This window comes from Hyaloscypha bicolor, assembly GCF_002865645.1.
Source record: "Hyaloscypha bicolor E unplaced genomic scaffold K444scaffold_118, whole genome shotgun sequence".
NCBI lineage: Eukaryota > Fungi > Ascomycota > Leotiomycetes > Helotiales > Hyaloscyphaceae > Hyaloscypha > Hyaloscypha bicolor.
In genome coordinates, this window is record NW_020194620.1 from 981,878 (window position 1) to 1,006,610 (window position 24,733).

Below are 24,733 nucleotides of genomic sequence, written 5' to 3' on the forward strand. Positions count from 1 at the left end.
CTCTGGATGAGGAAGTCTGTAGCTCGGTAGTCCCGATGTCCCACGGGAAGGGTCACAAAATATCATGCTTGAGGGATCAAAGATATCGAGGTCTTGATCATCGTATTCAGGGTCGAAATATGTTAGGTCAAAGATGCGGGACACCTCATGGGGCAGATTCATGTCGGTTGATCGAGATTTCCCCACGACCTCCAAGCTTATTCCGGTGGAAGGGAAAGTGAGCTTTCTTGCAGGTTGGTTGACGCGAGGAGTTTTTCAAATTAAGTCAGAGGAGGTGGAGAAGGGGGCCGTGCGCTGTGATGGATGCCTGCAATCTCCACACAGAGAATCAAGAAGCTAAAGACAGCAAGTCAAACAGAATAATCAATTATTTGAGTACCGAAATTTGATTGAATTGGTAGGAGCTCAAAGCTATGGATCTGAAGCTGCCCTTCGTTCGGGAGAGGAGAAGTGACCGACCAAATTGGGCCTAGCGGGGTTCACCCCTGTGTCCCTCACGATGGCTCGCAGACGGTCAAGTATGGGGCCGATGGACCTGCGAAAGAGTATCAGCAAGACATTCGACAACGCCCGCCTCTTTATCACGACCATGGCAATGGCCAAGTGAGAATCGGCAGGAAATTAATAGGTCATTCCGAGGGTTACTTACCGACAATGAACAATCTCCCGGTCTTAACGTCGTGCTGAATCGTGGCGATTTGGGTGAGAACCTTCATGTCCCGATCCTCCAGCACCTTGAAAGTCTTATACCCTTCGGGAGTTTTTGAGACACGCCACACAGTCGTAGGAGCCTGCGCCTTGTAAGGATCGTGCGCTGCTGGGACTGCTTGGAGCGCTTTCGGAAGACCAGCACCCCAAATGTCGCCATTGACGTCAAGGGAGAGGTTGTCAATCGGCATTCCGATTCTGATCAAATCTACCTCTTTCAGGGTGCCGTCTTCCTGAAGTTCCATAACACGGATGCTGCCTCTTGCCGATTCGGGAACATATACGAGACCGTCAATACCGCGTACAAGGCCATTTGGGAAGCGGAACTTCGAGTGGGTAGCTGCTTTGCAAGGGCCTGAAGCAGGACAGTACGCAACGTTGCCGCCACCGATGAAGATGTCGAGTTCTTTACGAAAGCCGACTATGGTAGAAGAGTCAGTTGGTGCCCAATCTTCACTGTGAGTGTCTCGCCTTTTGCTGAGTGGTCGTTGGTAGCCACGAACGACCCATCTCCCATGGCGGCAATGTTGTTGGGAGTCTTAACCTCGCGATCAAACACAGTCTTGACATGGACCATTTTATCTTTTCCACGTTTCAACTCAAACACATCAATGGTGGAATTTGCCCCGGCCTTCGTCGCATCGAGAATCTTCTTGTTGGCATCTACCGGTGGTCTGTGATTAATGAGCCAGAATCGCAATGTTGCGGCGTCAACAACCTCAACGTCAAACCCGAGAAGGTCGAGTGTGCCGTCACCTGTTGCGCCATCATATCCCACCGGCTCAATACCATGGATTCCGAACATGCCACTGGTTCCTGGCAAGTCGATATTCAGTGCCATGAGTTCCGAACCACCAGGCCGGCGCCCAGAAACATTGAGTCCTCCAATTGCTGGATTCCATTGAATCCGACTCTCAGTCCCGGAGCACGCAAGATACAGAACACGCTCTTGATCATCCAACCACAAGTCCTCGCACGCCTCGAGATGCTCATGATTTATTCGTCGACATTTATAGGGAAAGTCCTCGATTGGCTGGATGACACGGCCCACGCCAATGACCTCAAAGAGGACTTCCTTGAGCCATGACTGGTAAAATACGCCGAACATCAATACGGCCACACCCAGTCTGAAATTCCGCAGCGTGGAACTCATTGCGAGGTGGGTGTAGAAAGTTGGAAAGGGAGGCACGTGGCGGGGAATATTTGAAATATGGTGGGAGAAGAGAGCGCGAAGTTGTTGAGCTGACGGCCGACGCAGGTAATATAGACCTACTAGGATTTCCTTTTGACACAGCGCCGTTGGTGGGGCCGTCAGCACAAAGCTTGAAACCTCGGTAAATAGCGGTACTGTAAGCGAGCGCGGAAATGAATTGGTCTGAGCAAGTACAATGCCCGTTCGATTTCGATTTGGAAGTTCCTTTCTCATAGGGTGAACACATTCTTCTCATTATCAAATGCTTTGTTTTTTTTAGGTTAGATCGAAGCAAGCGCTTTTATTTCTCTCAGACGATAAGCCCACAGTAGCTTAACATTCTCAATTGCGAAGAAAACTTGGGACATTTAAGAAAGCATCGAGTTGCGAGCTGTTTCTCTTCTTACCATATTATCCCCTCGCCTGACGAAACATTGCCACGCTAGCGGCCGCACGCGAATATCCCCTGTTCGGCCAGAATACAACCGCCTCCTCCAATCAGGCCATCTGCATTTAGGTGGCTGCTAGCGCTGGCAATGTCTCACCAGACGAGGGGATAAACTACTTTCTTCTAGAAAGCCCTTCTCAAAATATTTCCCGTGCTGCTTCGTACACTGCTTTGTCCACTGCTCTGCCTCCATTTCCCCATCATTCTCGATCTCACGCAACTAGATCCGAGATACATCTTTGCCTTTCAAGTCCCTACCCACTCTTCTCCCCGATTTCGCCTCCCTCGGCGCTGTTCGCCACTTCTAAAACGGGTTTCTTGATATTCTTCCATTTCAAACCCAGCGTACACAAAAACGCCAATCCTCCAGCACAGCAGCCATCACGAAAGTTCTTTTGACAGCATAATTATACGCTTCCCTGAAGACATCTCTCACCCCTTCCTCCACGGTTGCCACACCGCCCGTGGCACCAGCTTTCACAATCGCTGCCGCCTCAGCTGGACACACACTCTGGAGAAGTTTCTGGGTCAACGCAGATCTGAAGACATTCTGCCCGATGCTAGCCGCAAGCGAGCCACCAAGAAAGGGCGCGAAGCCTGCCAATGCGCCGGCGATGGGAATATCTTTGTCCTGGACGTTGGCTCGCACTACAGTTGCACAAATGTTGAGACTGGAACCAAATCCTATTCCTGCGAGGATCTGGAAGCCGATAAGGCGAGCAGTCGAGGTGGTGACTTCGAGGGTACAGAACAGGCCCGAGGTAATAGTGTAGATTGCTGTACCGAAAACCATGAAAGGGAGGTACACACCGAATTTGTTTACTCCAATACCGACAATAAGTTCCATGGCCGTGACGCTGAGTAGATACGGCAGGAGTCGGATCCCGGATGCTGAAGCCGTGAGGCCTTTGGCCGACTGAAAGTAGAATGGGAGGTAGAAAGTGTGTGTGTTTGTCCCGATCATCATAAGGACCGCGATCATCTGGGCCAGAATAACGCTCCGGTTAAGGAAGATCCGAAGAGGGATAGTCGCACTGCCGAAGGGTTAAGATCGCTGATCTACTGAGATATATTTGCACCACTTACTTCTCGCCCGTATGCAGTTGCAAGGCAACAAAAGCAATCATCAACAGCCCGAACCCAAGCAACAACCCCCAAGCTTTAAAATCAACCCAAGGAATCTCATTACCACCCCACTCCAACCCGAGGAACAAGCAAACGATACTGGAGATAAACAGTACCGTGCCTCCAAGATCCATTCTCCCAAGTTTCTCCTTGATGGTAAGTTTCAACTCGTCTCTCTTCGGTTCTCGGAACGCAAACAACATCATTAGAACCGACACTCCACCAAATGCTGCCACTGATCAGTCTCTACCTTCCTAGCCACCAAGAGGACTTACGCAAATTAATATAAAAACAAAACCTCCACGTCAACCTCGCACTCGAAGTAAACACCCCACCAAGCGGCGGTCCGGTCAGCGCGGCCGCACCATACATACTCGACAGCACCGAAATATACACCGCGATCCTAGCCAACGGCACCGCCAACTGTATCATGACCATTCCACCAGCAAATATTGCCGCAGCGCCAACACCAGCTACCACGCGACCGAGGATGAAGATGGAGGAAGAATGGGACAGAGCGCAAATGAGAGAGCCGGCTTCGAAGCAGAGGAGGGCGAAAGTGAAACGGTGCGGAGGGGAAGGTAAGTGTAAATCTTTCCGAAGGTTGGTTGCAGGGACATTAGAGGGAGGAGGTAGGCGGAGTTGTACCAGCCTATGTCGAAGATGGAGTGGAACTGCGTGGTGATATTTGGGATCGCGGTCGCTTGTTCGGAGTTAGTCTGGTCTTTTGAGGTTGTGAAAGTTGATGGGCTTACAGATGATCTGTGTGTCGAGTGCTACCATATAGGCTCCCAGCATTAGTGAAATGGTGAGGAGCACGAATCTGATGCCAGTAGGATACTTGGGTTCTGATTTCGTGGCAGCAGCGGTTCCTTCCTCGATTTCCTCGTTTCCTCCTGGTCTATCATCAGAGGTATTTGAGCACTCCTCCGCATTCATCTTTGTTTGCACATCTACTTTCTCTGACTCGCTTGTCTTCTCCGAGTTTGTTGATTGCTGGATCTCGTCTTCCATCGTCGAAGCACGCTTCTCGTTGATTCCAGTGGTAGTGTCAAATTCATTCGAAGCCATCGTTTCTCAGAAAGGGCACCATTCATCCAGCGACCTTATTGTCACTTCCATCAGAGTTGAGATGCACGCCGTATATATATATACTTCAATTGTCACTGAAATGTTGCTAAAGTAGTATCAGACGGGCCGTTGACCCAGGGCTGGGATCTTCTCATCTGACTCGGAAAGGCAAAGCAGTCTCCGATTTCCACAGATAAAGCCGCTATAAGTAAGAAAAACATCTTGCTAGGAGCAGTCTACTTCTCTTTGAGACTGCGGTTTCTAGCTGTCACTTGATAGTCGTTGGGATCTGGTTGGCAGTCAGATATGCACCTTCCCATGTCGAAATAAGCGAGAGCCTCCTATTTGACGCGAAAGTACGGGGTAACAAATCAGAAGCCAGGGGCAGGCTAATTCCAGTATGTTTCCCCACGAATAACAAATATTTCTGATTGAAGTGCATTGACCAAGAGAGCCAGTCCACTCCAGGGGGCAGATAATAGCTCAGCCCCACCGGCAAGGCGGCCATTTCCTCCCTTCCAAGGACCCCAATTTCCCAACCTGCCCCGGCGGTCTCGCTTCCCACCCCGGTCAAATCAGGTCACCACGAGAATAATATCACTGAATTCTTTGTACACGTCTATTCGTTTAATCTAGCTTTGTAGTTCATCTGTTTTTGTCTTTGGCACATCACTAATTCGTATTAAGGCACGTTTTCGGCCTCTATTTATTCAAAGAACCAATGCTTTCACGACAGCGGGGTCCTGCATAGAGGCAAACATGTAGGCTACTAAGTAATAAATACAGAGTCTCTTGCCTGACCGCCACAAACTGTCATCTCAATCCAGACACTAAGTTCAAGAGGACTCAAAAGACATCAGTAAGTGCGTTGCAGCAGAAAGCCATGCACGCTGCCTAACAAATGGCTCCAGAGAATAGACACTTAAAAATTGACTAGTCGAACTATTGTACTCAAGTTTCCGGTACACTTGAGCAAAGATATCGCGAGCACCCCATAATTTACTCAAAGCACCCTCTCCTCGGCCTCATCTTACTCGTGCCACCCCTCTCGCGTCAAAAGCCTACTTGTCGTCCGAAGACAGCAAATTCAACTGCAACCTCGACAGCTCCGGCGTCGGCAAACACTCCTGGTGCTGCGAAAAAGGCGATGCAAACGACTGCAAGAGCCTGTCACTTGGCAAATGCCGGTGCAACCTGACTCCTGCCAGCTGCCCGCCTGTCTATATCGTCATTTATAGAAAGGCCAACCGACTTTCTTTAAGGGACCGAGTTGTGCAACTCCTGTGTTGTCAGGAGGGGAATTTTATAATGTGGGAAAGCTTTGTTGGTGTGTGTGGGAGCCGTTTCGGACGAATCGTGTTTATACTAATTCTTCGTGATGGGAGGGACTGAAGTATTTCCTCACAGGGATGTGCTGCGGGCTAGTAGTTGAGAACATTACAAACAAGAATCGAAAATCAGATGGAAAAAAGAGTAGGATGGGTGGTATCATCTCATTACATTACCATCTAAGAGCTGCAAGAACACTGCATGGCCCTATCAAACTTCGGCACATCACCGCAAAACCTCTCCTCTTCCTTTTTATCCCAACCCCAGCTCTCCTCGAAAGGATGCAGCGCCATATGCATCACTCTATCCAGAATCTCCCTCTCGCCGCCCTTCTCAACCCTCTTGATAAGCTCATCCAAAATCCAGGACTTTGGGATGAATTTTGGGTTTACTTTCATCATCTCCACTTGCCTCGTCTCGTCGTCGCCATTCGGTCCCCAATCTTCATAAACTCTCGTACTCCACTTCTCGAGCCATTCCGCGATTCGTTTGCGCGCAGATTCTTCTGTGTTTCCAATACCTGTTACACCTTCGTGATGGAAAAAGACGCCAGCTACCTCCTTCCTCTGCTCTTCCGTTTCTAAATCTCCAACTTTAAGGTTACTTAGCTTCCTGAAGAACTGGTTGAAGTCCAACTCCAAGCTTTCCATTGTATCAAGAAGCTCACTGAAGAGTGTCTCAAAATCAGACTCTTTGTGTGTTTTCAACCCAAGTCGCGCCGTCATGAGGCGTTTGTATTCTTCCAAGAACACGGCCTTATATTCGTCACCAGCTCGAGTGATCAAGGCTTCGGCACGGGAAACAAGCTCATCTGCATCTTCTTGCCTGACGCCTTTCTCGACAAACTCCTCGGAATCGATATTTTCACCGCTGCCGATAAGCTCTCCCAGCGACTCGCCAAGACGGACGAGATTCCACCAAATTATTGTTGGCTGATTGCGGTAGGAGTATCGTAGCATGTGGTCATCATGATTTGGTGTGTAGTTAGGATCGAAGTTGTCGAGGAAGGCGAAGGGGCCGAAGTCGATGGATAGGCCAAAGACAGAAGTGTTGTCGGTGTTTAGGACACCATTTGTAAATGCATATGCTTGCCATGCTGCTACCGTTTTGGCATTGCGGCGTACAATTTCGCGGTATAAACGGGTGAAGCGGTTCTCTTCCTGGCCTGCTGGTCCTTCAATAATGTTCTTTCCAACGCCAGTGCCCACTGGGCCACCAAGATTATCGTCTTCATTGGAGTTCCTGGCGGGAAGTGATTCCCAGCCATCAAAAACGTTCTCAGCGATGTATGTGGATAATTGTCGAATCAAGTCTCGATCACCTCGCGCTCTGAGGATATCAAATGTTCCTATTCGCAACCAAGATTGAGCAAACCTTGCCACAATGGCACCAGGTTCGAGGATCTCTCGTCGAACTTTCGAATATGGTAAAAGTGTCAGAGACAGAGCTCTCGTCGTAGGTATCCGCAGAGCATTCAATGCTTCTGAGACAATATATTCTCTGATACTGGATCTCAATACCGCCTTCCCGTCTGCGAACCTTGAATAGGGTGTAATCCCCGCCCCTTTCAACTGTAATTCATATCTCGTCTTCGTGCTCGAATTCGTAGTTTCGAATAACGAAATAGCTCGACCATCACCCAATTGACCCGCCCATGACCCAAATTGCCACCCACCGTAACATTGCGCCCAGGGATATCCACCTTCCTCTTTCTCGACATCCCATCCTAGCAATCTGTTGCCTGCAACGGTCTGCTTGAACTCCTCGGTCTTCTCTTCGCCTACTTTTATGCCTAGATCCTTTATGGCTGCGGGACTTACGCTTAACAGCTCCGGCTCTTTTGCCTCCTCTGGTCTAACCCATGTAAACAGTGCGCTTTTAACCTGCCGAGGTTCTATGTCTTCTCGAGGAGTCTTGTGAGACGCTGCGGGAGTAGGGAATCTCGAGTCGGGAGGTAATAAGGAGGTGAACGTCCATGACTTTGGGAGGTCTGCGAGAGAAGTCCTTGTGTCGGATGTGCCATTCGAGGCCGAGCCATTCGACAGATGGGCAGCCATTTGGGCGATTCGCATGCGGGGTATACAAGGTCGAGAAAGGAGCTTTGAAAGCATGTACAACAAATGCCCAAAAGAACTTGCTTTTGTAACCGAGTCAATTTCCAAGAAAATCCAGATCAAATACACAGTTTTGAAGAGGCAAGAGAGAAGGCTCGAGGTGGTGACGAGACGGAAATAAGATGTCCTTGCTGACTGACGTTGAAGGTTTCGGCACTGAGAACCTCGGTGGCGTTCACCAGCTCGCTGGAATAGGAATAGTCAACAATTCTGCCACAGTTCACCGCCTTGCCGTACTTGCTGCGAATCCACCCGCGATATGACGAATGTGGGGTCGAGACGGTGATGTCTCGGAAAAGTCATCAACCGCTGAATAATGACATAATAATCAAATGAATCTCTAACAGTGGAGTGCGCTCGTTCTCTCCTATGATAACTGCAACCCATTCTGCTCGACTGGCAAAATTCCAACCTCCAGCAACCTTCCCAGCTCGTCCAAAGTCACGTCTCTGGCTCTCCACCCCACTCTCCATGAACTCCTCGACAGCAGTATATCAAACTTCCCACACTGACGGCCAATCCGCCAGTCCTCCAAAGCAAATGTCTCAAATACAGAATCTAAAGTTGAATGATGGGAACCAGATCCCAATGGCAAGTCCCTGTTCCTCGCCAAATCCGATGCAACCTGCTAATCATTTGGACAGCTTGGCTACGGCCTGGGTACTGCAAACTACAAACTTGATAGCGACTCTCCCGAAGACAAAGAGCTAATCAAAACGGTCGTGATGGCCATAAAAGCTGGATACTACCATCTTGATGGCGCCGAAGGTTTGCATACATCTACAGCCGCAGTCAGCACCTAGTATCTCGCTTGCTAACGACCCCAGCTTATGGCAACGAAGTCGAGCTCGGCAAAGCGATCATCGAAGCTGGAGTTCCACGTGAGACACTCTACGTAACTACAAAGATCTCAGGCGTCAAAATCCAAGACACGAAGGAGGCTTTCGAGCTCTCTCTCAAAAAACTACAGCTGGATCACGTGGATCAATACCTCATTCATGCCCCTTTCTTTGCCAACTCTGATGAGGACCTGCAGAAAAAATGGGCAGATATGGAAGCTATTCATGCTTCCGGGAAAGCAAAGACAATAGGGGTATCAAATTTCCTGCAGAAGGATCTGGAGGCTATCCTCAAGACGGCCAAGATCGTGCCGGCGATTAACCAGATTGAGTACCACCCCTACCTGCAACACGGTGATCTTATCCCGTTCCAGAAGAAGCATGGTATTGCGACTGCTGCATATGCGCCATTGACAGCTGTTGTGAGAGCCAAACCGGGACCACTGGATCCAACGTACGAGCAGTTGGCGAGGAAGCATGGAGTTACGCCTGGAGAGATTGCGTTGAGATGGGTAATAGATCAGGGAATCGTTGCATTGACGACGAGTGGGAGTGAGGGGCGGTTGAAGGGGTACCAAAAAGTGGGACAGTTTAAGTTGACGCCGAAAGAGGTCGAAGACATTTCTGAGCTTGGAAAGCAGAAAAATTTCAGGGGTTTCTGGAAGAATAAGATTTCTGCTGATGACTGGTCGTAGATCCAAAACAGGACTTACTGTTTGGAAAGTATTTGCAAACATCTTTTCAAAAGACTTTCCTGTGCGAGAATCAGGAAGAGACGAAACACAGAGCTAAATTAGATACACGAAACATAAAGACAAAGCTTCATTCCTTGACTCACTCATAACCCAAAATTTTATCCTCATCCCTCCTGGACCACTGGACATGAATCGGGGTCATGCCATATTGTGACTTTTACTTTCCCGTCAGTGAGGCGAATGCGACCGCACGTCATTTGCCCCTTTTTCCTTTGTGCACATCGGCTCAAGATCCGTTACTCATTCCCACCCACACATCACTCTTTCGAGCTATCCACTCCTGGTATATTATAAGACTACGAAGGTGCAAAACGGGGATTTTAAGCGTGCGAAAACTCTTGCAGCATCAAGAACCACGAATTCCGAACCAACATTAAACCATGAGCTAGCATAAACGGTATATCAAAACGGCCCATATCTCAAAAAATTATTTCCGACGACGCAGGTTCATGAGACATAATTTGATTGCGCTGCTTGGTGGTTCGGCCAGTAGCATTGAGGAGACGCAAGTATGCCTCGCAGAGACAGGGCGATAACGGCCGCGGTAAAGAGGAGTTTTATAATCTCCATCTTTTCGACTTTAAGGGAAGGGAGCTTGGTTTAGCTTTTGAGGGGAACCAAGCTTCCTTTATTCTTCTTGGTTTAATGGGTGGAGGGAAAGACTGGTAGCGATCCGAAACAAGCCACTGGGCGGCTGAATCTAGGAAGGCATGTGTGCCCTGATCATTGGAGGGTAAAATCCCAACCAAGAATTTGGTGGCGCACAATGGCAGCACTAGGGTTACACTGCCCTTTCCACCCATGGGGTACCGACCAATGACCAAGCGTCAATCAGGTCTGCCCCCAGCACAATAGGAGTTATCCTCGCTCGCGGTGGACAGAAAAAGCGGCACTCATTTCAATGTCTCTAAGTCTAGTTTAGACATTTAGCTAGACTTTGGAATAGGGGCTTAAGGGACTAAGCATTTGAGGATTCCCAAGATATTCGAATGATAGGCTTTGAAAGTAACAGAGGACATTCGGTGAGAGAATGCCTGAAATGATCCAAATTGACTTCGGATATTCAGTGTCACTTTTCCTGCCCATCTCGAGCCTCGAAAACAACAATTGTCCCCAATCGTTTGTATTTTGAAGGTCGAGCTTAGAAGAGAATTAGGCCGGTCCATTGCCATTTGGCCCCGTATTCCACTCCATGCCCTTGGCAGATTCAACCCAATTATGCCAGTCCATCTCGCCGTCCAAGTCCATGTTGACATCACTTGCATCGAAGTCCACATTGGCGAAAACATCGGCCGATGGATCTGCGTCAGCCCACAGCCAATGGTCTAAACCAGGACCCATCGACCAGGTTACTGGAATATCGGGAACGGCATTGTATGATTGCCTTGCAGTCTGTCCCATTGCAAAACCATCGGGAGCGCTGGTCGGTATGGTGGATTGGATGTTCAGGGAAGTGGTGCTTAACAGATGATTCTGACTTGTTTGGAGCCCACCGGCACCAAAATATGGAGGCTCATCAGTCGTATTGGGTCCTGAACCGCCTTCGTTATACGCAGGCGAGGGACATGTTCCTAGCTGGGTTGTGTTGGTTGAATGTGCCGACGGGCTGGTAACTTCTGACCTGTACTGTTTAGATTTCCCTTTATCATGCTCAAGTTCCTCTGGCGTCGCCATAAGCTGCCACCATCGTTCGCGAAAGAGCTCGACAACGTTGGAGCCGGGTGGGAACGGCCCGGGGCTTCCGGGAGCGGGAAGCCTCTGGTCATCCATCTCTAGCCATTTTACAGCTTCGGGATTTCGTCTTAGCCGCTCGAGCTCAGTCTCGCGATGTTTCTTTGCCTTTGCCATCAGCTTCCTCAATGGAAACCAAATCCTCTGGTTCTTGTCCATGTTGGACTGGACGGGGATCAGCCACGGACTATGAAGCGCAACCCAGGCCCTCTCGACTATGGGTGACCACGGACGTCTGGAGATCTCGATCAAGAGGTAGACCACGGCATGCCAATGTATATATGTTTGGTAAACCCAGCGCCATTGACGGCATGCCTGCTCTGCATTTAGAGCATGGTTATACTCCGCGACTTCGATTGCTGCGATTAGGAGCTTGTTCTTGATCTTGTCCGAGAAGTGCTCGCTGGGAGAGGAGAAGAGCAGAGGTAAGTAGATAAAAAGCGACATCTTGGCCATCACGAGTCGCACGACACAGACTTGGACCCAATACATGATGTCGCCTGACTCTACCGAGAATTGAAGGTACCTTCTATCGAGGATCTGGTACATTTCGTTTATAAGTCGGTTTTGCTCTTCTATTTCTGGCGCACCTCCTTTGGAACTGAGAGCCATCATCTGCTTGGCAATAATGCCTATCTGGACCGAGATGAGCGGAAACGTCATGTCGGTTATGCCTCCACGCTCTGTTGGCATTTGAGTTGTTTTGGGCTCGATGTCTGCGTCGTTGATGCTCAAGGGAAGCTTCGTGTCATAGCTCTCGAGTGAGATCGTGTAATCCATGCCCTGGTCCTCAGATGCTCTCATATCCAGCATGCACAATGACCACCAGACCCTTCGTCGCATCTCAACTTCATAAGGAGTTAAGTGGCCGAAATGGGCTCCATCACGGTGTAAACCAAGGGCCTGGCCCATCCTGATGGCAAGCCCCGTCATCATCCACACGAATCTCGGGCTGTCATGGCGGCGAACGAGGAAGAGGAAGATAGTGAACGCCTGCACCAGAACCAAGTCTGGAACGTTGAGGAAATCGGCTTTTGCAAGTGCGTGCTCGAGGCCGAGGCGGTACTTCATATTGAGCTCAGTTTTGGTGAAGCCAAAGTTGGTCATGATCTAGACGCACCAGAGGTGTCAGTACGCCCTGTGAGATGTAGATTCCGGTTTCAATGCAAACTTACATCGTCTTCATCCATGGAGGTTATTGCTGCGTAGTAAATGGAAAACATCAATGCTTCGTTGGCTGGTGTCAAGTTCGACATTTCACGTCCACGAAAATCGCGGACCATTTTCGCAATGGTTGGGACATGAACAATTCGGCTGACAGCATTAACGTTTTCAGCGAATATATCCAGGAGAAACGGTATCTGAGACGGCAGGGGGTGAAATTCGCGGAGGTCGGGAGCGGAAGGACTCAAATTGTGTTGAAACAAGAATCCATGGCGTTCTGACGGCGTCCGTCGAAGTTCCTGGGTGGATGGGGACTTTCCAGACGAGACGTCGTCTTCATCCTCTGTAGTGTCTGAACAAAGCCCATCAAGCTATATAAATAGTTAGCAAGTTATCCAAATCACCAACGTAACGCAACCTCCTGGCGTACCTCATCGTCGACACGTGACCAGAAGCCACTCCCCACGTATCGGCTTCGATTGGCATCCTGAAGAATGAGTCTTCCAAACGGTTTCTGCAATGAATCCCTTGGGTAATCTGCGTCACGGCCATAATTAGAGCTCTTTGGAGAGCTTACCCCGGATGAGCCACCGGCAACTGAACCAGCCGCAGCGTTTGCCACTTCCAGCTGGCCGCTCAGGTCCTTAACTAGACTCTCGAGATTCTGCAATCTCTGCATCATCTGAGCAGGGGCGGCGGGTGCTTGACGACGAGCCCATCTTGGGGGCCGGTCCGTGGAGGGGAAGACACAAGCAATATTCGCGCGATGGCAGTTAGAACATGGTGACTGTTTGTCACAGCGGACCTTTCTGGTGCGGCACACAACACAGCCTAGAAGATCGGGGAGTCAGCCTTTTCGTATTTTGGAATGTGCTTGACGCAGATTGAGTATAAAGAGCTCTTTTCGAATATTTTACGAGTAAGTAAAAGGAAGAATAGGGTCTCGGGATTCGGAGACAAGGAACAAAAAACCGAGGCTCCTTACTGCGTCGCTTCGGCACGGGGACGGATGCGGGCGCTGATGAGCTCGCGTTTTTCTCGGAGGGCGAAATAGTCACGGGCGGCACCTGCGACATGATGGAAGTGGATAATCGACTTTGTTCTTGATGCTTTTGCCTGCACTTTATTCCTGTCGGCGTTGCGTGTTGAGTGTCGTCGAGGGCTGAGTCAGCACCCAAACGCAAAAACCACCAATGAACGGGGCAACTTCACCCCGAGCAATGAGCAACTTTGGGGGCGAGAAATAGCGAGACCGAGTCACTTAGTTTCAAAGGAAAATGAATATGAAAAAATAGGCCTTGCCCTTACCATTCTTGAACGCTATGCACAATAGAGAGAATGAACCTAGTGTTTCTCCTCGCCCCTATTTAAGCGAGCAACGATCATTCCAATTCCAGTGTACCAAGCAAGGTAGGAGATACTTCTGGTTTTAGAGGTAACTTGCAACTCTTTACGAATCAAGATCTTAAGCGTAAGGATGATTTGAGGCAGTTTTGTATTGTTTGGGCTGTTCACAAGTTCAGATACCGTTGAAGTGTAGAAATCTTGACCGATTTATGCACTCACATGATCCCTTTACCAGCACGTTTTGGTCATTGGATGAAATTTCCAGGAAAACAGTGCCTCCCAAACCTTGCTCAAGCTGATGCTGAAAGATTACTTTGCGCTCTTTCTGCTGAGTGGCTGGAGTGAGCAGGTGCAATGAACGATGCCTCGAGACGACACTGAAGCTGCATGCACTTGAGGATTCTAAGAAATCCGTCGACAGTAAGTTAGTCACTCTGCTCCTCCTTTCCTTCTCATCATGTTCAACAATCCACTTCACATCAACAATTCTTGCGCATATCCGTCTTTCAAGGAGAGCAATGTCCGGACCTGCAACCAATCAACAGCGAGTGATTCTGGGCCGCTTAATACAACATGGACGGCTCCTTCGTCTTGCTCCATTGCGGTCCAAGACTGTCGGATGTGTAGCCAGGCATGGGCAGCACAGACTTTGTTTCCCGAATACTGCTACGGGCAATTTAAAAATATGGCGTTGAAGATTGAGGATATGCCGACTGCTGACCCCCACGAGACTCTTTCATTGGAGCACTGACACCTCCACTAGTAGGATGGGGGGTTCTATTCTCCAGGTCTGGACTGTTGGAATGGCGTCTGCATGTTCTACGACAGAAGGCGGTTCTTCGGGGTGTGACGTTCAATCCGATCTTTTGGCAAAGGAGACGGCTATGGGATATTGCCCTCAGTACCAAGCCCGTTCAAAACCTTCGCTCCAATGCTGACTCTCCTATAGGGGATATTTGCGTCCCAGCGGTTTTGCACAAACGTGCGTACAGATTGCAACCAAGACTGCCTTTCAAGCTGTGACATGCGAATCTGGAACTAGCGGACATTTTACCTACCTCACAATTCCCGCTACAATATCAACGGCAGCCATACCATCATACACATACATTCGATGCTCCATTAATACAGATCAATTGGCAGGCTACGGATCGGCCAACCTCCAGCACCTCCCCATCGAACACAGCAGCCCCGTCATCAGGTCTATCCTCAGGCGCGAAAGCAGGAATCGGAGTTGACTTTCCTTTCTGACAAAAGGGTATTGCCTCGAAGGCCTTCTCTTTGAATGACCACAAAAGGATCCAGCTTTGGGTCCAGTTGACAAGCCTGGAGCCCAGAATTTAGTGCAGACTGGAGAAGGACTTCCCAATCCCGACATGGGCACGTACATCCAGTTCACTCCTTAGTCCTTCAAAGCCTTAGCCTCCCTCTCCGGCCTTTCCATCCAATAATACCCAATCTGCCCATATCCCCTCCATTCCTCTTTGACATTTCCACCCTCAAGCAAAACATGCTCCCCAACCACAAACCCAAATTTCTCATACAATGGCCGCCCAGAATAACTCGCCTCCACAAACGTCCTAAGGCCCAGCTCATCTGCCTTCTCCGTTCCCCATTGTACCAACAGCTTCCCCGCCCCTTTCCCCTGCCAATCAGGGTGCACATAACAAATATCCAGCAGCGCCGCAGGGCCTTGGTTCCTCTTTCTCCTCCTCCCCATAAACTCCTCCATAATCCAAGCAACATACGCTAAATCGTCGACACCTTTGCCCACATTTTTCGTTCCTGGTGTTCCATCAGGCATGCCATTCGCGGCTCTCTCTTCTTCCCTCCTCATCTCCTTCACTGCATCAACACCAAAGCTTTCCGGCCACCTCTTCCCCTCTTCCTCAGCCCAACCTCCGCTTTCAGGCCAGAAGATCCACTTAGCGCCAGCAATCACAGTCCCCGTCTCATCATCAGTGACCTTCACCCACGTGACGTTGTCCTTCCAAGCGTTCGTTTGCCGCTCAACCGTCTTTTCGAAGGTCGACTCGGGAACCCGGTCCGGAGAAGGGTAGATCAGCACATGAAGTGTGTCATTGGGATGGAAGGCTGCATATTGGGCTCGGGCGAGATTGGGTAGGTCGGCAGGGGTTGCGAGGCTGAGGGCTAAAGGCATTTTGGGATGGAAAGTGAGTAGTAATTGGGGAAAGGAAAGTTGCCAATAGGAAGTTTATCGGAATGCTTGAGACGCGAAAAGGATGTGGGGGATGGAGAGGGAGGGAGGGGGAGAGAAAAGTGGGTGAGAGTGAATTAGAGCAAGTGTGACTTAAATTGGGGTGGTCGATTGGTGGAGAACGAAATGTTCTTATGTAAGCCATTGGACGCACGCCATTTCGGTAATATAAAGGCAAACTTGCTATGCATATGAAGTTGGATCAATGATTGAATCAGGACGGAAGACTGGTTTGCAGGTGTTTGAATTACCAGAAGGCACTGCAATACTTAAGTCGCCAATCTGCTCCACAAACCCGTCCCCTATTATATCCTCCTCTCATTTGTGTCGATTTCAATTCGTTTCATCCATATTTCACCCACCTAGCCCCACATAGCAAGGAGGCAGGCCCTATCGAGTCGTGTGAAGCATGGCGAGCAGGCAAAAGCCAGCAAGCTATCCAGTTCATTCCACCCACCCAATCAACTCCATGTTTGGTTCATCCATCCACACAGGTATCAAACCCCCGCGCGAGCAAAGAGCAGAAAAGAAAACGCAGATTTGTTCCCAGTCCATTCGTTCATAAGATCAGATCGCTAAAGCGCCACCCAACCCAGAAAGGTCCAGTCGTATTCGTAACTTCTCGTTTTTTTCGTTCGTGTCCGTGATCCTGGTGGTACAAGTTGCAAAGAAGAAGGAAAAAAGAGAGATACACACACAAGAGATAGCCACGCTTCGGTTCTCTAGTATTATCTCCCAGCTAAGCGAAGGAAATTGTCCGAAGAAGACGAAGATATGCCGTTTTTGGACCGTATCGACCGAAATAGCAAATCGTAGAAAGCTTTTGGTACAGCGTAAGGAAAGCCCGATACGTCCAGTAGTTTTTGGGTCTGCAAAGATGCAATTACTGCACTGTCGTTTGTGCGTCACCACGCCCTCGATATCCACCACGTCCACGTCCTGGTTGGCCATTTCCACTATAGCCTCCTCGTCCTCTGTATCCTCCACGGCCGCGTCCTCGTCCACGATATCCACCACGATATCCATTATCAACGCTGCCCTGGCCAAAAGTCTCGAGATTCTTCTTCTGCTCTTCGCCACGCCATTCTCGGCCGCCTGGTCTGTTCCCACCACCCTCCATTCGCTCCTTGGCTTCGCTTGAGATGTTGTCAAAGAACGAGGTCGACTTATTATACCCACTTGTTTGGACAGCTGACTCGGTGGGAGACGTCGCATCTGGTGGGTTCTCTCCGATTGGTGATCCAGCAATGGCCTCCTTAACCAAATCCTCCTTGCTGAATTTGGCATTCGATGACTCGAAATCAAAATCAGTAGTGGGCACATCTTTCGTAGGCGCAGCTCTTGATTGTCCCCCACCTCTTCCACCACGACCTCTAGTTTGAATAAATCCAGCACCTCCGGGATGTCTTGGGGCGCGAATTGGGTCAGTAGTTCTCATTTCGTTGACCTTTCTCGTCAAGTTATCAACCGCACTTCCATTCGTTTGCGTCTGTCCAGCCGGTGGGAGTTTTGCCATCGCTGCAGCAACTGCTGCTGTGGCAGCTTGCGTAGCAGCCATAATTCTCGCTGCATTATCGTCAGCAGGCTTGGCAGCTGGGACAGCATTACCCTGTTGCATGCGAGGAGGCGATTTATTAGCAGCGGGACTTTGAAGTGGAATAACTGGCTGAACGCGGCCAGGAATCTTGGGCCCAGTTGGAGCAGTCTTCGCTGGGGCAGTTACTGCGATATTGGATGTTGAAGGCTGCTGAGACACGGCGGCTTGGATCTCGGATGGAGACGGCTTAGACGCGACTGGAGGGGTTGGAACCTTTGTTACTGATCCAGCAGCCATTTCAGCAGCTGGTTGAGCCAAGCTTTTAGGTTCAGGTTGCTTCTCAGCAGTCTGGGCTGCAGGAGGGGTGGGTTGCTTATGTGCACCTGGACCAATTGGAGCCGGTTTTGGTGGTTGACCTTGCTGTTGTGGCGGGTACCCTTGCTGTCCTGGCGGGAAGCCACCATAGCCGGGAAACGGTCCGGGGGGAAAGCCTTGCCCTGGTCCAGGAAACCAGCCAGGCGGTGGTGGACCATATGGCATTGGTGGAAAGCCGCCTGGGCCTGGAGGACCACCACGGCCCCATCCACCAGGAGGACCTGGGGGGTAGAATGCAGGCGGGTATTGTGGGTGATGGCCAAAAGCAGGTACGCCTGGGGGCGCAGGACCTGGTTGCTGAGGGCCTGGTAGTTGACGTTGCTGGGAAGATTGGGCTTGAGGTGGAGGACGAGTTCCGCTCTGTTTGTGACAATTGATTAGCACATTGCTCTTTCCATAGCACCCAGAAAAGTGATATATATAGCTTGTAAAATCAGAAGGAAGGCAACGGAAATCTCCACACGGTTTTGCGCTCTCGGAGAGTATATGAGTTAACATCCGAAATATTTCATCACATAGAAAGCATGTCAACTGCTGAGTCCAGCGCGCTGGCTCAGCAGATTTCGAAAGAATCCCCAGACTTACACCAAGAATAGCAGGGTCATTGGGGACCTGCGGAGGGATGTTCTCTCGCGCCGCAGGAGTCTCCTCGATCCTCAAATCCTTCACATCGCTGCCACGGAAGACAATGTATTCGTAGACGCTATCCGAAGGTGGGATTACTTCTTTGGGGTCCGTCTTTCGCGATTCCGTACCGAAAGATGAGACATTCTCCAGGGCTACCGTCGAGGTTTCCGAGTTGATCTCATGGAGCGTGCCCACATAGCTGGCGCGTTGTCAGTCCGTTTCCCTCGTAGAATCGAGCGAGTAGATCATACCGAATGTCACTCTTTGATATCAGCGATATCCTGGCACTGTCGTTGCACACTGTTAGCATCCAGTTCCCAAAAGGTGATCGATCTCAGCCTCAGCTAGACTGACCCTATGAACTCTGTCATTGTGCCGTGGTTTTGCGGTCAGCGAACAGCAAGCTGAATGCAGGTTGGTTGGGAAGTAAGGGAAGAAGATCGTTAGATTTGGAAGGTCGCGCAAAGAATTATGGAAGAAAAGGTGTTTGTGGATTGGAAGGTTTGTGTGGTCAAGCTAAAGCAAAAAGGCTGGGGAGCAGAAAGTTCGGTTCGAAAACGGCAGCCCATTGGTTCAGTTGCGCAACTTCAGTGAATCAGCCTTGCCGACAACCACCCCTCCTTTTCAACTCCGACTTCGAAATATTTCACAAGCTAACCATGTCGACTGAAACATCCACCTCCGACAACACTGAGATATACAGGCAACTGGAGGTGTACCCCTGGGATACAGATAAGGAGTTTCAGGTACGTGCCCTCACTTTCCAGACAATTCCTGATCAGCCTCGGCAACATTGGCCCAAACATCAACTGTACATGCTTCGAGCATAGCTAACAATTTCGCCTCCTCAGATCGGACTCACTGCAATCCTCGGACCCAACCCGTCACCATCACAGATCCACGACCTCACGCTCCGTGCTCAGTGTTACTACCTCTCACGCAAGAAGTCCACGCCTATCGACTTCGAGGGCTACAAAAGCTACCTCTTGTCCAAGTCATCTACAACTCCAAACCCGCCCGTCGATTCTACCTCCACCCAACCCGAACTCTCACATCAACCTACCACTTCACCTCCTCAAACTCCCGAAATGGCTCTTCAAAGTACTCCCCACCACGAGCCTGAAGTCGAGCAGAAGACCGCTCCCTACCCTCCAACCTTCGCCCAAATCGTCGCCTTGATCACCTCCAACCAACCCATCCCCGGCATCAAGGAAATTCCTAATATACTCTCGACTGAGATATCCGAACCGAAGCTTCCGAAGCGTCGCAAGCCGTGGGAGAAGGACGTTCCGGAGGATGTCATTCAAGGTAGAGCTGGTGGGACCTTTGGAGACCACAGGGATGAGTACATCAAGCAGGAGTTGCCTGAAGCGTGAGGATGGGCAGATGGAAGGTCCTCATTATTTCATTTGCAGTGGGATGTGGCGCATCTGGTAGGTAGAGTCTGGGGAGGAATTGGGATGGAACGAGCATGATTTTATTGCATGGATTTGGCGTTTTACCTCATGATGAGAGATGAGGGTGGGGAGAACATATCTTACCACACTGGATTTCGCGGCTACAGGAACAAAGCTCGATGCATATTCCGTTGCTTTCAGGGGCTTTGTCGCATTTTCGCAGTCTTCAGAAGCGGTCCTCGGTAACGGACGGCTCGTATAGACTAACATACTTCAGCCTCTGCAACTCAACATCTGCTTCGGTTTTTTTGTCTTCCATGAAGTTCAAAATCGTCCCAAAGATGCACATGATCACATTGGCCAAGTCAAATCATTATCAGAGCCTTTCTTTGTATTCGGTAACGAGTGACTAAATAACAAAGTTTTTGTGTTTGGGTACAAGCGCGGGAGCACGAGGAATATCTCAGTGTAATAGCAGGTTCTCTTTCCTCCGCATTAATATCTGCACTAATGCAGTGAACGCAGATCCCCCTCTAAACGCTGCGACCTTGGTAAAAAGGGAGCAAGAAGCAGCATCAAGTATACATCTACACAAAGGCGCAATGCAGTCAGTCGAGTCAGAATAGCAGAGCTGCCACAAGGGCAACCATCACTATGCCAGGACAACCTAATGCAAAAGGTAACCATGATTTGTCCAAAGCACTGAGGACATGAAGAGTCTTCAGTGTAGGATGACCGGAATTGTGAATAGGTTGCTGGAGAAGATGTTGGGTGAAAACAGAAAGGAAATACCGTGCATTGACGTCGAAGAAAAGTTTTTTCTTGGAAAAACAAAGGTGACAAACAATGCCTATGGTTACTTTCGTGGATGTGATCGAGCCAATTGGACATCCATAGATATGAAAGGCCAAAAGCAGACAAAGGGACATAAGCCCGGCCGAAATGTCATATTGCTAAGGTCGTTCCATGATATCGTGTCAAGTAAAGATCGTGAGGTGAACCAAGACACTGGAAGCAAATCGACTAAGCGAACGCAGCAAGGTGTCACATGAATCCGCTTAACGATAAGCACCACCATAGCGAGGAGGCTGTGGAGGACCGATGCGAGGGTTTGGAAGACCGATAGCAGGACCAACACCAGGGCCAGGGCGAGTCTGGATGGCCGGGTTGGTGCAGAGCATGCCAACTCGAGAGCCAAACTTGGATCCACGGAGAGAGACCATGTGCTTTCTGATATGCTGAGCAACAATCTCACGATGCTGAGGGTTGGAGTGAGTGAGAATGTATTGGATGAGGTAGTTGCCGTACTGGTCGCTGGCGATGTCGATCAATGGAATGCGAGGACGATCGAGACGACCCTCACAGACACGGTCAAGATAACGACTGAGGAAGTCAACACCACCAATCTTGAGGCACTTCTCAACGACCTTAGACGCAAACTGGTCCATGCTGTACTCAGAGGCATAGCGGATGACATGGTCGATGGCTCGGCTGCGATCAGCTGGGGCACCGTGCTCGCAGATGTGCTGGATGCACCAGTTTCCAAATTGGCCATGAGCAACGATGTCAATGCTTGCCAAGACCTCCTCAATGCAAGGGCGCTGGAAAATTGTTAGTTCTGCTATTGCGGAAGAAATGAATTGCTTGCCTTGTCCTCTTCGAGGCAGTTCTCAAAGATGTTCTGAACGACCAAGCTACCAGTCTCACCAAGAGCAACCTCGTGCCACATGCCACGGAGAGCCTCGTTGACATACTTCATAATCTGAGGTGGAGACTCGGTCCAGCGAAGCTCGAAAAGCTTCTGCCAGACGTGGCAAGCATAGCGGTGAATGACAGTCTCCGGGATACGACGAAGTAGCTCATGAACCATGATGGCCTTATAGTCCTCTGGAACAGAGTCAAATGCCTTCTGGACGACGTGACAGCCAAATGCATCCATGGAAAGGTTCAAGGTGTTGCCTCGGATGGCTTCAGCAATCTTGATGACTTGTTCAGGAGTGCCATGCTCAAAGCAGCGTTGAACCAAGAAGTTACCGAAGCGATTTACCATCAACGGATATGCCTGAGCAACGATGGCTTCAACAATGTCGTACTTTTGCTCTGTGGTGCCAACCTTGAGCTTCTGTTGAAGGAAGATAGATGCCTGCTGATCATTGTTGCAAACAATCTTGTCGACAATGTACTTCCAGTTGCAATTGACAGTGCGATCAAGAAGGCGGCGGTAGTTGAGAGGTTCAGTGGTTGGCAGGTAGGTTTGGCCCTCAGTGGCAACCGCCTGTGTTTCCGTTATTAAGCATACGGGAAGAGACGATGACAGGGCTAGGACACTTACATCGTTCTTCCATGACGCAGCACTTGAAGAGGTAAACTCGGGTGCATGGGGAGACAAGGGAGTACCAATTGGCTGAGGTTGATAACCACCGTACGCATTTGCACCCATGTTCATGCTAGTATTCATCCCCATACCAACTTGGCCACCCATGTGATTGACACCAGCAACGGAGCCAAAAGGCGTGGTGCTCGGAGTGTAGCCATCGAACGAGCTATTGCTGCTAGCGTACGGGAAGGAACCAGCACTGCTTCGGTTATTGAAGCGACCACCGACTGGACCACGACGAGTGGCTGGAGGAGCCATCAAGAGCTCAGGGTCCTGCATCATACCGTTGTTGCGGAAGGCGTTCATTGGGGGACCAGTGTATGGCATCGATGGCATGGCTGGCATGGAAGGCATCGGCGGCATGGAAGCCATGGGACCATCGACAAATGGCTGACCAAAGCTGCGGTTCATCCATTGAGCTGCATTGAGAGCCTCCGATGGCTGGAAGGCACCTTGGGCTCCAGGGAAAGCTGGCTTGCCAGCGTTGCCCCAGATGGCACGAGCACGATTGAAACCGCTAGCGGAGAGTGCATCACTAGTGTCAGAGCGGGAATCATCTTGGCCAGCCCAAGAGTTGTCTCGTTGAACTTGAGGACGGAGGGTGGGTGGGAGGTGATTGAGACGGTCGTCGACTTGATGATTGAGAGGGTAGTCGGCCTCAGAGGAGTTTCCGATAGCCTGATCAAGGGTATGCTTGGTGATACGTGTCTGAGCAAGCTCCTGATCCATGCGAGCAATCCTGCCTCGTGCAGCTTCAAGCTCGGCCTTCAATCGAGCAACTTCGTCAACGCTTTGTGTAGAACTGTCATCGCCAGTAACGCTGGGAGGGTTTGTGGTTGGTGCCGTGCTATTGTTGAATGACTCGGGAGCAGGTGCGATTGGGGCAGAGTTGCTGGCAGTTGCAATATGGTCGGCGGTACGAGTGTATGACGTGTCTTCGGAGGACTTAAGGGCTTCGTGCTGCTTGTTGATGACGGCTTGTTGCTCGGAGAGCTTGGCAAGGAGCTTATCCATCGGATTGACTTCATTTGAGGAGGATGGGTCGTGATTGATCTTCATCTTCTATACAGATTAGCAAAAGCTCGACGAAGAAGCTACTCTGGAGGGCGTGTCGCGTCGCTGACCTTTGGAGCGACCTGGTTGCCAAGCTTGTTGGAGCCAAGAGCTGTTGCCGACTTCTTGAGGGAAGCCGCAGAGTTGTCCTTCATGATAATGTCAGTATACGAGAGCTTATAGTGCAATATATCTTCGAATTTGACGCGTTGCGGAGCGGAGCTGCAGTGGAGGAGGTTTGTGGAGGAGCGTGGGTGGAAAGAAAGAAAGGGAAATGCAGCAAGCCTGATCAAGCGACGCCGGAGCCGAAAGGAAAGAGAGGAAATTGCTGCAGTGAATGCAAAGGAATTTTCAAGGTTGAAGCTTACAATACGAGCCGCCATTTCCTCGGAGGATCCAGCGTTCTCCTGGGAGACGTTCCGACTAGCAACTGATCGGTGAATGGTTGGAGAACCGGTCGAAGCGGTGGCAGACATCCTGATTGACCCGTTTGAGTATCTTCGAGAAGGTGATTGTCAGCGGGACGGAATGACACGTGCTTTGCTCGAAGAAGGTGACGAAAAGATCCGGGCAGATGGTTCCGACACGTAGGTGAAAATGGAGATGTAGAAAGAAAGTAAAGATCAACAAGTCAGATCCGAGTCGTAGCTCTGTTCCTATATGGAGAAGGAGCACCCGGTGGGGACTATTCTCTGAGGATGTTGCGATGTAGAGTTGCTACGCGTCGAGCGGTTGAACTCTAAAAAGCTGAACGTTTGGGGGAGAAGGTGTGGTCGGCGGGACAGTGGGAGACAACTGCGCTTGGAGATCGTTCGAGATCCCTTTAAATATCTCGGCTGTAGATGTTGAACAACCACCCAATCGATTGGGACGATTGCTTGAAGGTGTTCGACTTGTAGGTAAGGACAAAACAGAAAGGATGCGACACTGACGCGGATGGTATCGAAAAAATCGAAAGAAGAAGGAAGGAAAGGCTCGATTGACATTTAGTCCACTCGAAGCGAAAGAGCTACGGCAATATCTTGTCCCGTTCCGGTGCTAACAAAGTTTCACAAGTGAGAGCTTGTGCAAAGAAATTACTTAGTGAATGAAGCTCTTTTTGTTTTTCCACTTGATACTCAGAATTAAATTCGCAAATGACATTATGGATTAAATCAGAAAGAGGACACCCGAGGCTTTCTGTGACTACCTGAGGGGGAAATCCAGTAAAGCCCGACTTAATAATGGGGGGGGAAGCAAGATAACAAATTCAAGTTACAAGCAATAGGATGGGTTCGTTCCGGATTTTACTCGATATTATTCCTCAAGTACTTCCATGTGGAGCAT

At 49.9% G+C, this 24,733-nt stretch overlaps 9 protein-coding genes across 9 annotated transcripts; 2 read left to right on the forward strand and 7 right to left on the reverse strand.

Moving 5' to 3' along the window:
- Positions 1 to 352: 352 nt before the first annotated feature.
- K444DRAFT_616118 (serum paraoxonase/arylesteras-like protein) lies at positions 353 to 2,066 on the reverse strand. Its single transcript, XM_024880861.1, has 3 exons — positions 1,180 to 2,066; positions 650 to 1,129; positions 353 to 535 (listed from the first exon to the last, which is right to left on the reverse strand). Exons 1-3 carry the CDS (start codon positions 1,859 to 1,861, stop codon positions 495 to 497), a joined length of 1,203 nt encoding a protein of 400 aa, XP_024733214.1. The 5' UTR covers positions 1,862 to 2,066; the 3' UTR covers positions 353 to 494.
- Positions 2,067 to 2,568: 502 nt separating this feature from the next.
- K444DRAFT_665955 (MFS general substrate transporter) lies at positions 2,569 to 4,544 on the reverse strand (the record flags this gene model as incomplete). Its single annotated transcript, XM_024887147.1, has 5 exons — positions 2,569 to 2,652; positions 2,698 to 3,382; positions 3,435 to 3,702; positions 3,749 to 4,066; positions 4,229 to 4,544. 5 exons carry the CDS (start codon positions 4,542 to 4,544, stop codon positions 2,569 to 2,571), a joined length of 1,671 nt encoding a protein of 556 aa, XP_024733215.1.
- Positions 4,545 to 6,052: 1,508 nt separating this feature from the next.
- Positions 6,053 to 7,945, reverse strand: K444DRAFT_535547 (UPF0061-domain-containing protein; the record flags this gene model as incomplete). The annotated part of the gene is made up of 1 exon (XM_024875298.1): positions 6,053 to 7,945. The coding sequence occupies one exon, from the start codon at positions 7,943 to 7,945 to the stop codon at positions 6,053 to 6,055; it is 1,893 nt and encodes a 630-aa protein (XP_024733216.1).
- A 322-nt stretch (positions 7,946 to 8,267) lies between these two features.
- On the forward strand, positions 8,268 to 9,829 carry K444DRAFT_616124 (Aldo/keto reductase). Its single transcript, XM_024880862.1, has 3 exons — positions 8,268 to 8,578; positions 8,632 to 8,755; positions 8,815 to 9,829. The coding sequence occupies exons 1-3, from the start codon at positions 8,357 to 8,359 to the stop codon at positions 9,519 to 9,521; spliced, it is 1,053 nt and encodes a 350-aa protein (XP_024733217.1). The 5' UTR covers positions 8,268 to 8,356; the 3' UTR covers positions 9,522 to 9,829.
- A 700-nt stretch (positions 9,830 to 10,529) lies between these two features.
- K444DRAFT_665957 (uncharacterized protein) lies at positions 10,530 to 13,475 on the reverse strand. Its single transcript, XM_024887148.1, has 3 exons — positions 12,907 to 13,475; positions 12,488 to 12,847; positions 10,530 to 12,422 (listed from the first exon to the last, which is right to left on the reverse strand). The coding sequence occupies exons 1-3, from the start codon at positions 13,156 to 13,158 to the stop codon at positions 10,734 to 10,736; spliced, it is 2,301 nt and encodes a 766-aa protein (XP_024733218.1). The 5' UTR covers positions 13,159 to 13,475; the 3' UTR covers positions 10,530 to 10,733.
- A 1,342-nt stretch (positions 13,476 to 14,817) lies between these two features.
- K444DRAFT_616127 (acyl-CoA N-acyltransferase) lies at positions 14,818 to 16,089 on the reverse strand. The gene has a single exon (XM_024880863.1). It carries the CDS (start codon positions 15,982 to 15,984, stop codon positions 15,226 to 15,228), a length of 759 nt encoding a protein of 252 aa, XP_024733219.1. The 5' UTR covers positions 15,985 to 16,089; the 3' UTR covers positions 14,818 to 15,225.
- Positions 16,090 to 16,924: 835 nt separating this feature from the next.
- K444DRAFT_632743 (uncharacterized protein) lies at positions 16,925 to 18,890 on the reverse strand (the record flags this gene model as incomplete). Its single annotated transcript, XM_024883515.1, has 3 exons — positions 16,925 to 18,313; positions 18,539 to 18,779; positions 18,832 to 18,890. The coding sequence occupies 3 exons, from the start codon at positions 18,888 to 18,890 to the stop codon at positions 16,925 to 16,927; spliced, it is 1,689 nt and encodes a 562-aa protein (XP_024733220.1).
- A 349-nt stretch (positions 18,891 to 19,239) lies between these two features.
- Positions 19,240 to 19,956, forward strand: K444DRAFT_536142 (uncharacterized protein; the record flags this gene model as incomplete). The annotated part of the gene is made up of 2 exons (XM_024875353.1): positions 19,240 to 19,326; positions 19,432 to 19,956. 2 exons carry the CDS (start codon positions 19,240 to 19,242, stop codon positions 19,954 to 19,956), a joined length of 612 nt encoding a protein of 203 aa, XP_024733221.1.
- Positions 19,957 to 21,035: 1,079 nt separating this feature from the next.
- K444DRAFT_645076 (ARM repeat-containing protein) lies at positions 21,036 to 23,883 on the reverse strand (the record flags this gene model as incomplete). Its single annotated transcript, XM_024885043.1, has 5 exons — positions 21,036 to 21,578; positions 21,626 to 22,252; positions 22,310 to 23,413; positions 23,479 to 23,529; positions 23,776 to 23,883. 5 exons carry the CDS (start codon positions 23,881 to 23,883, stop codon positions 21,036 to 21,038), a joined length of 2,433 nt encoding a protein of 810 aa, XP_024733222.1.
- Between the last annotated feature and the right edge of the window lie 850 nt (positions 23,884 to 24,733).

What these genes read in the sequence shown, in the direction of transcription:
- K444DRAFT_665957 (XM_024887148.1), bottom strand. Translation starts at nt 13,158, where the DNA reads ATGATGCAGAGATTGCAGAATCTCGAGAGTCTAGTTAAGGACCTGAGC. An exon ending in GGTCACGTGTCGACGATGAG is followed by an intron (nt 12,848 to 12,906) that starts GTACGCCAGGAG and finishes CTATTTATATAG; the next exon opens with CTTGATGGGCTTTGTTCAGA. An exon ending in CCTCCATGGATGAAGACGAT is followed by an intron (nt 12,423 to 12,487) that starts GTAAGTTTGCAT and finishes TGGTGCGTCTAG; the next exon opens with ATCATGACCAACTTTGGCTT.
- K444DRAFT_616127 (XM_024880863.1), bottom strand. Translation starts at nt 15,984, where the DNA reads ATGCCTTTAGCCCTCAGCCTCGCAACCCCTGCCGACCTACCCAATCTC.
- K444DRAFT_616124 (XM_024880862.1), top strand. Translation starts at nt 8,357, where the DNA reads ATGATAACTGCAACCCATTCTGCTCGACTGGCAAAATTCCAACCTCCA. An exon ending in ATGGGAACCAGATCCCAATG is followed by an intron (nt 8,579 to 8,631) that starts GCAAGTCCCTGT and finishes TCATTTGGACAG; the next exon opens with CTTGGCTACGGCCTGGGTAC. An exon ending in CCATCTTGATGGCGCCGAAG is followed by an intron (nt 8,756 to 8,814) that starts GTTTGCATACAT and finishes TAACGACCCCAG; the next exon opens with CTTATGGCAACGAAGTCGAG.
- K444DRAFT_616118 (XM_024880861.1), bottom strand. Translation starts at nt 1,861, where the DNA reads ATGAGTTCCACGCTGCGGAATTTCAGACTGGGTGTGGCCGTATTGATG. An exon ending in CAACGACCACTCAGCAAAAG is followed by an intron (nt 1,130 to 1,179) that starts GCGAGACACTCA and finishes CTTCTACCATAG; the next exon opens with TCGGCTTTCGTAAAGAACTC. An exon ending in CGGGAGATTGTTCATTGTCG is followed by an intron (nt 536 to 649) that starts GTAAGTAACCCT and finishes ACTCTTTCGCAG; the next exon opens with GTCCATCGGCCCCATACTTG.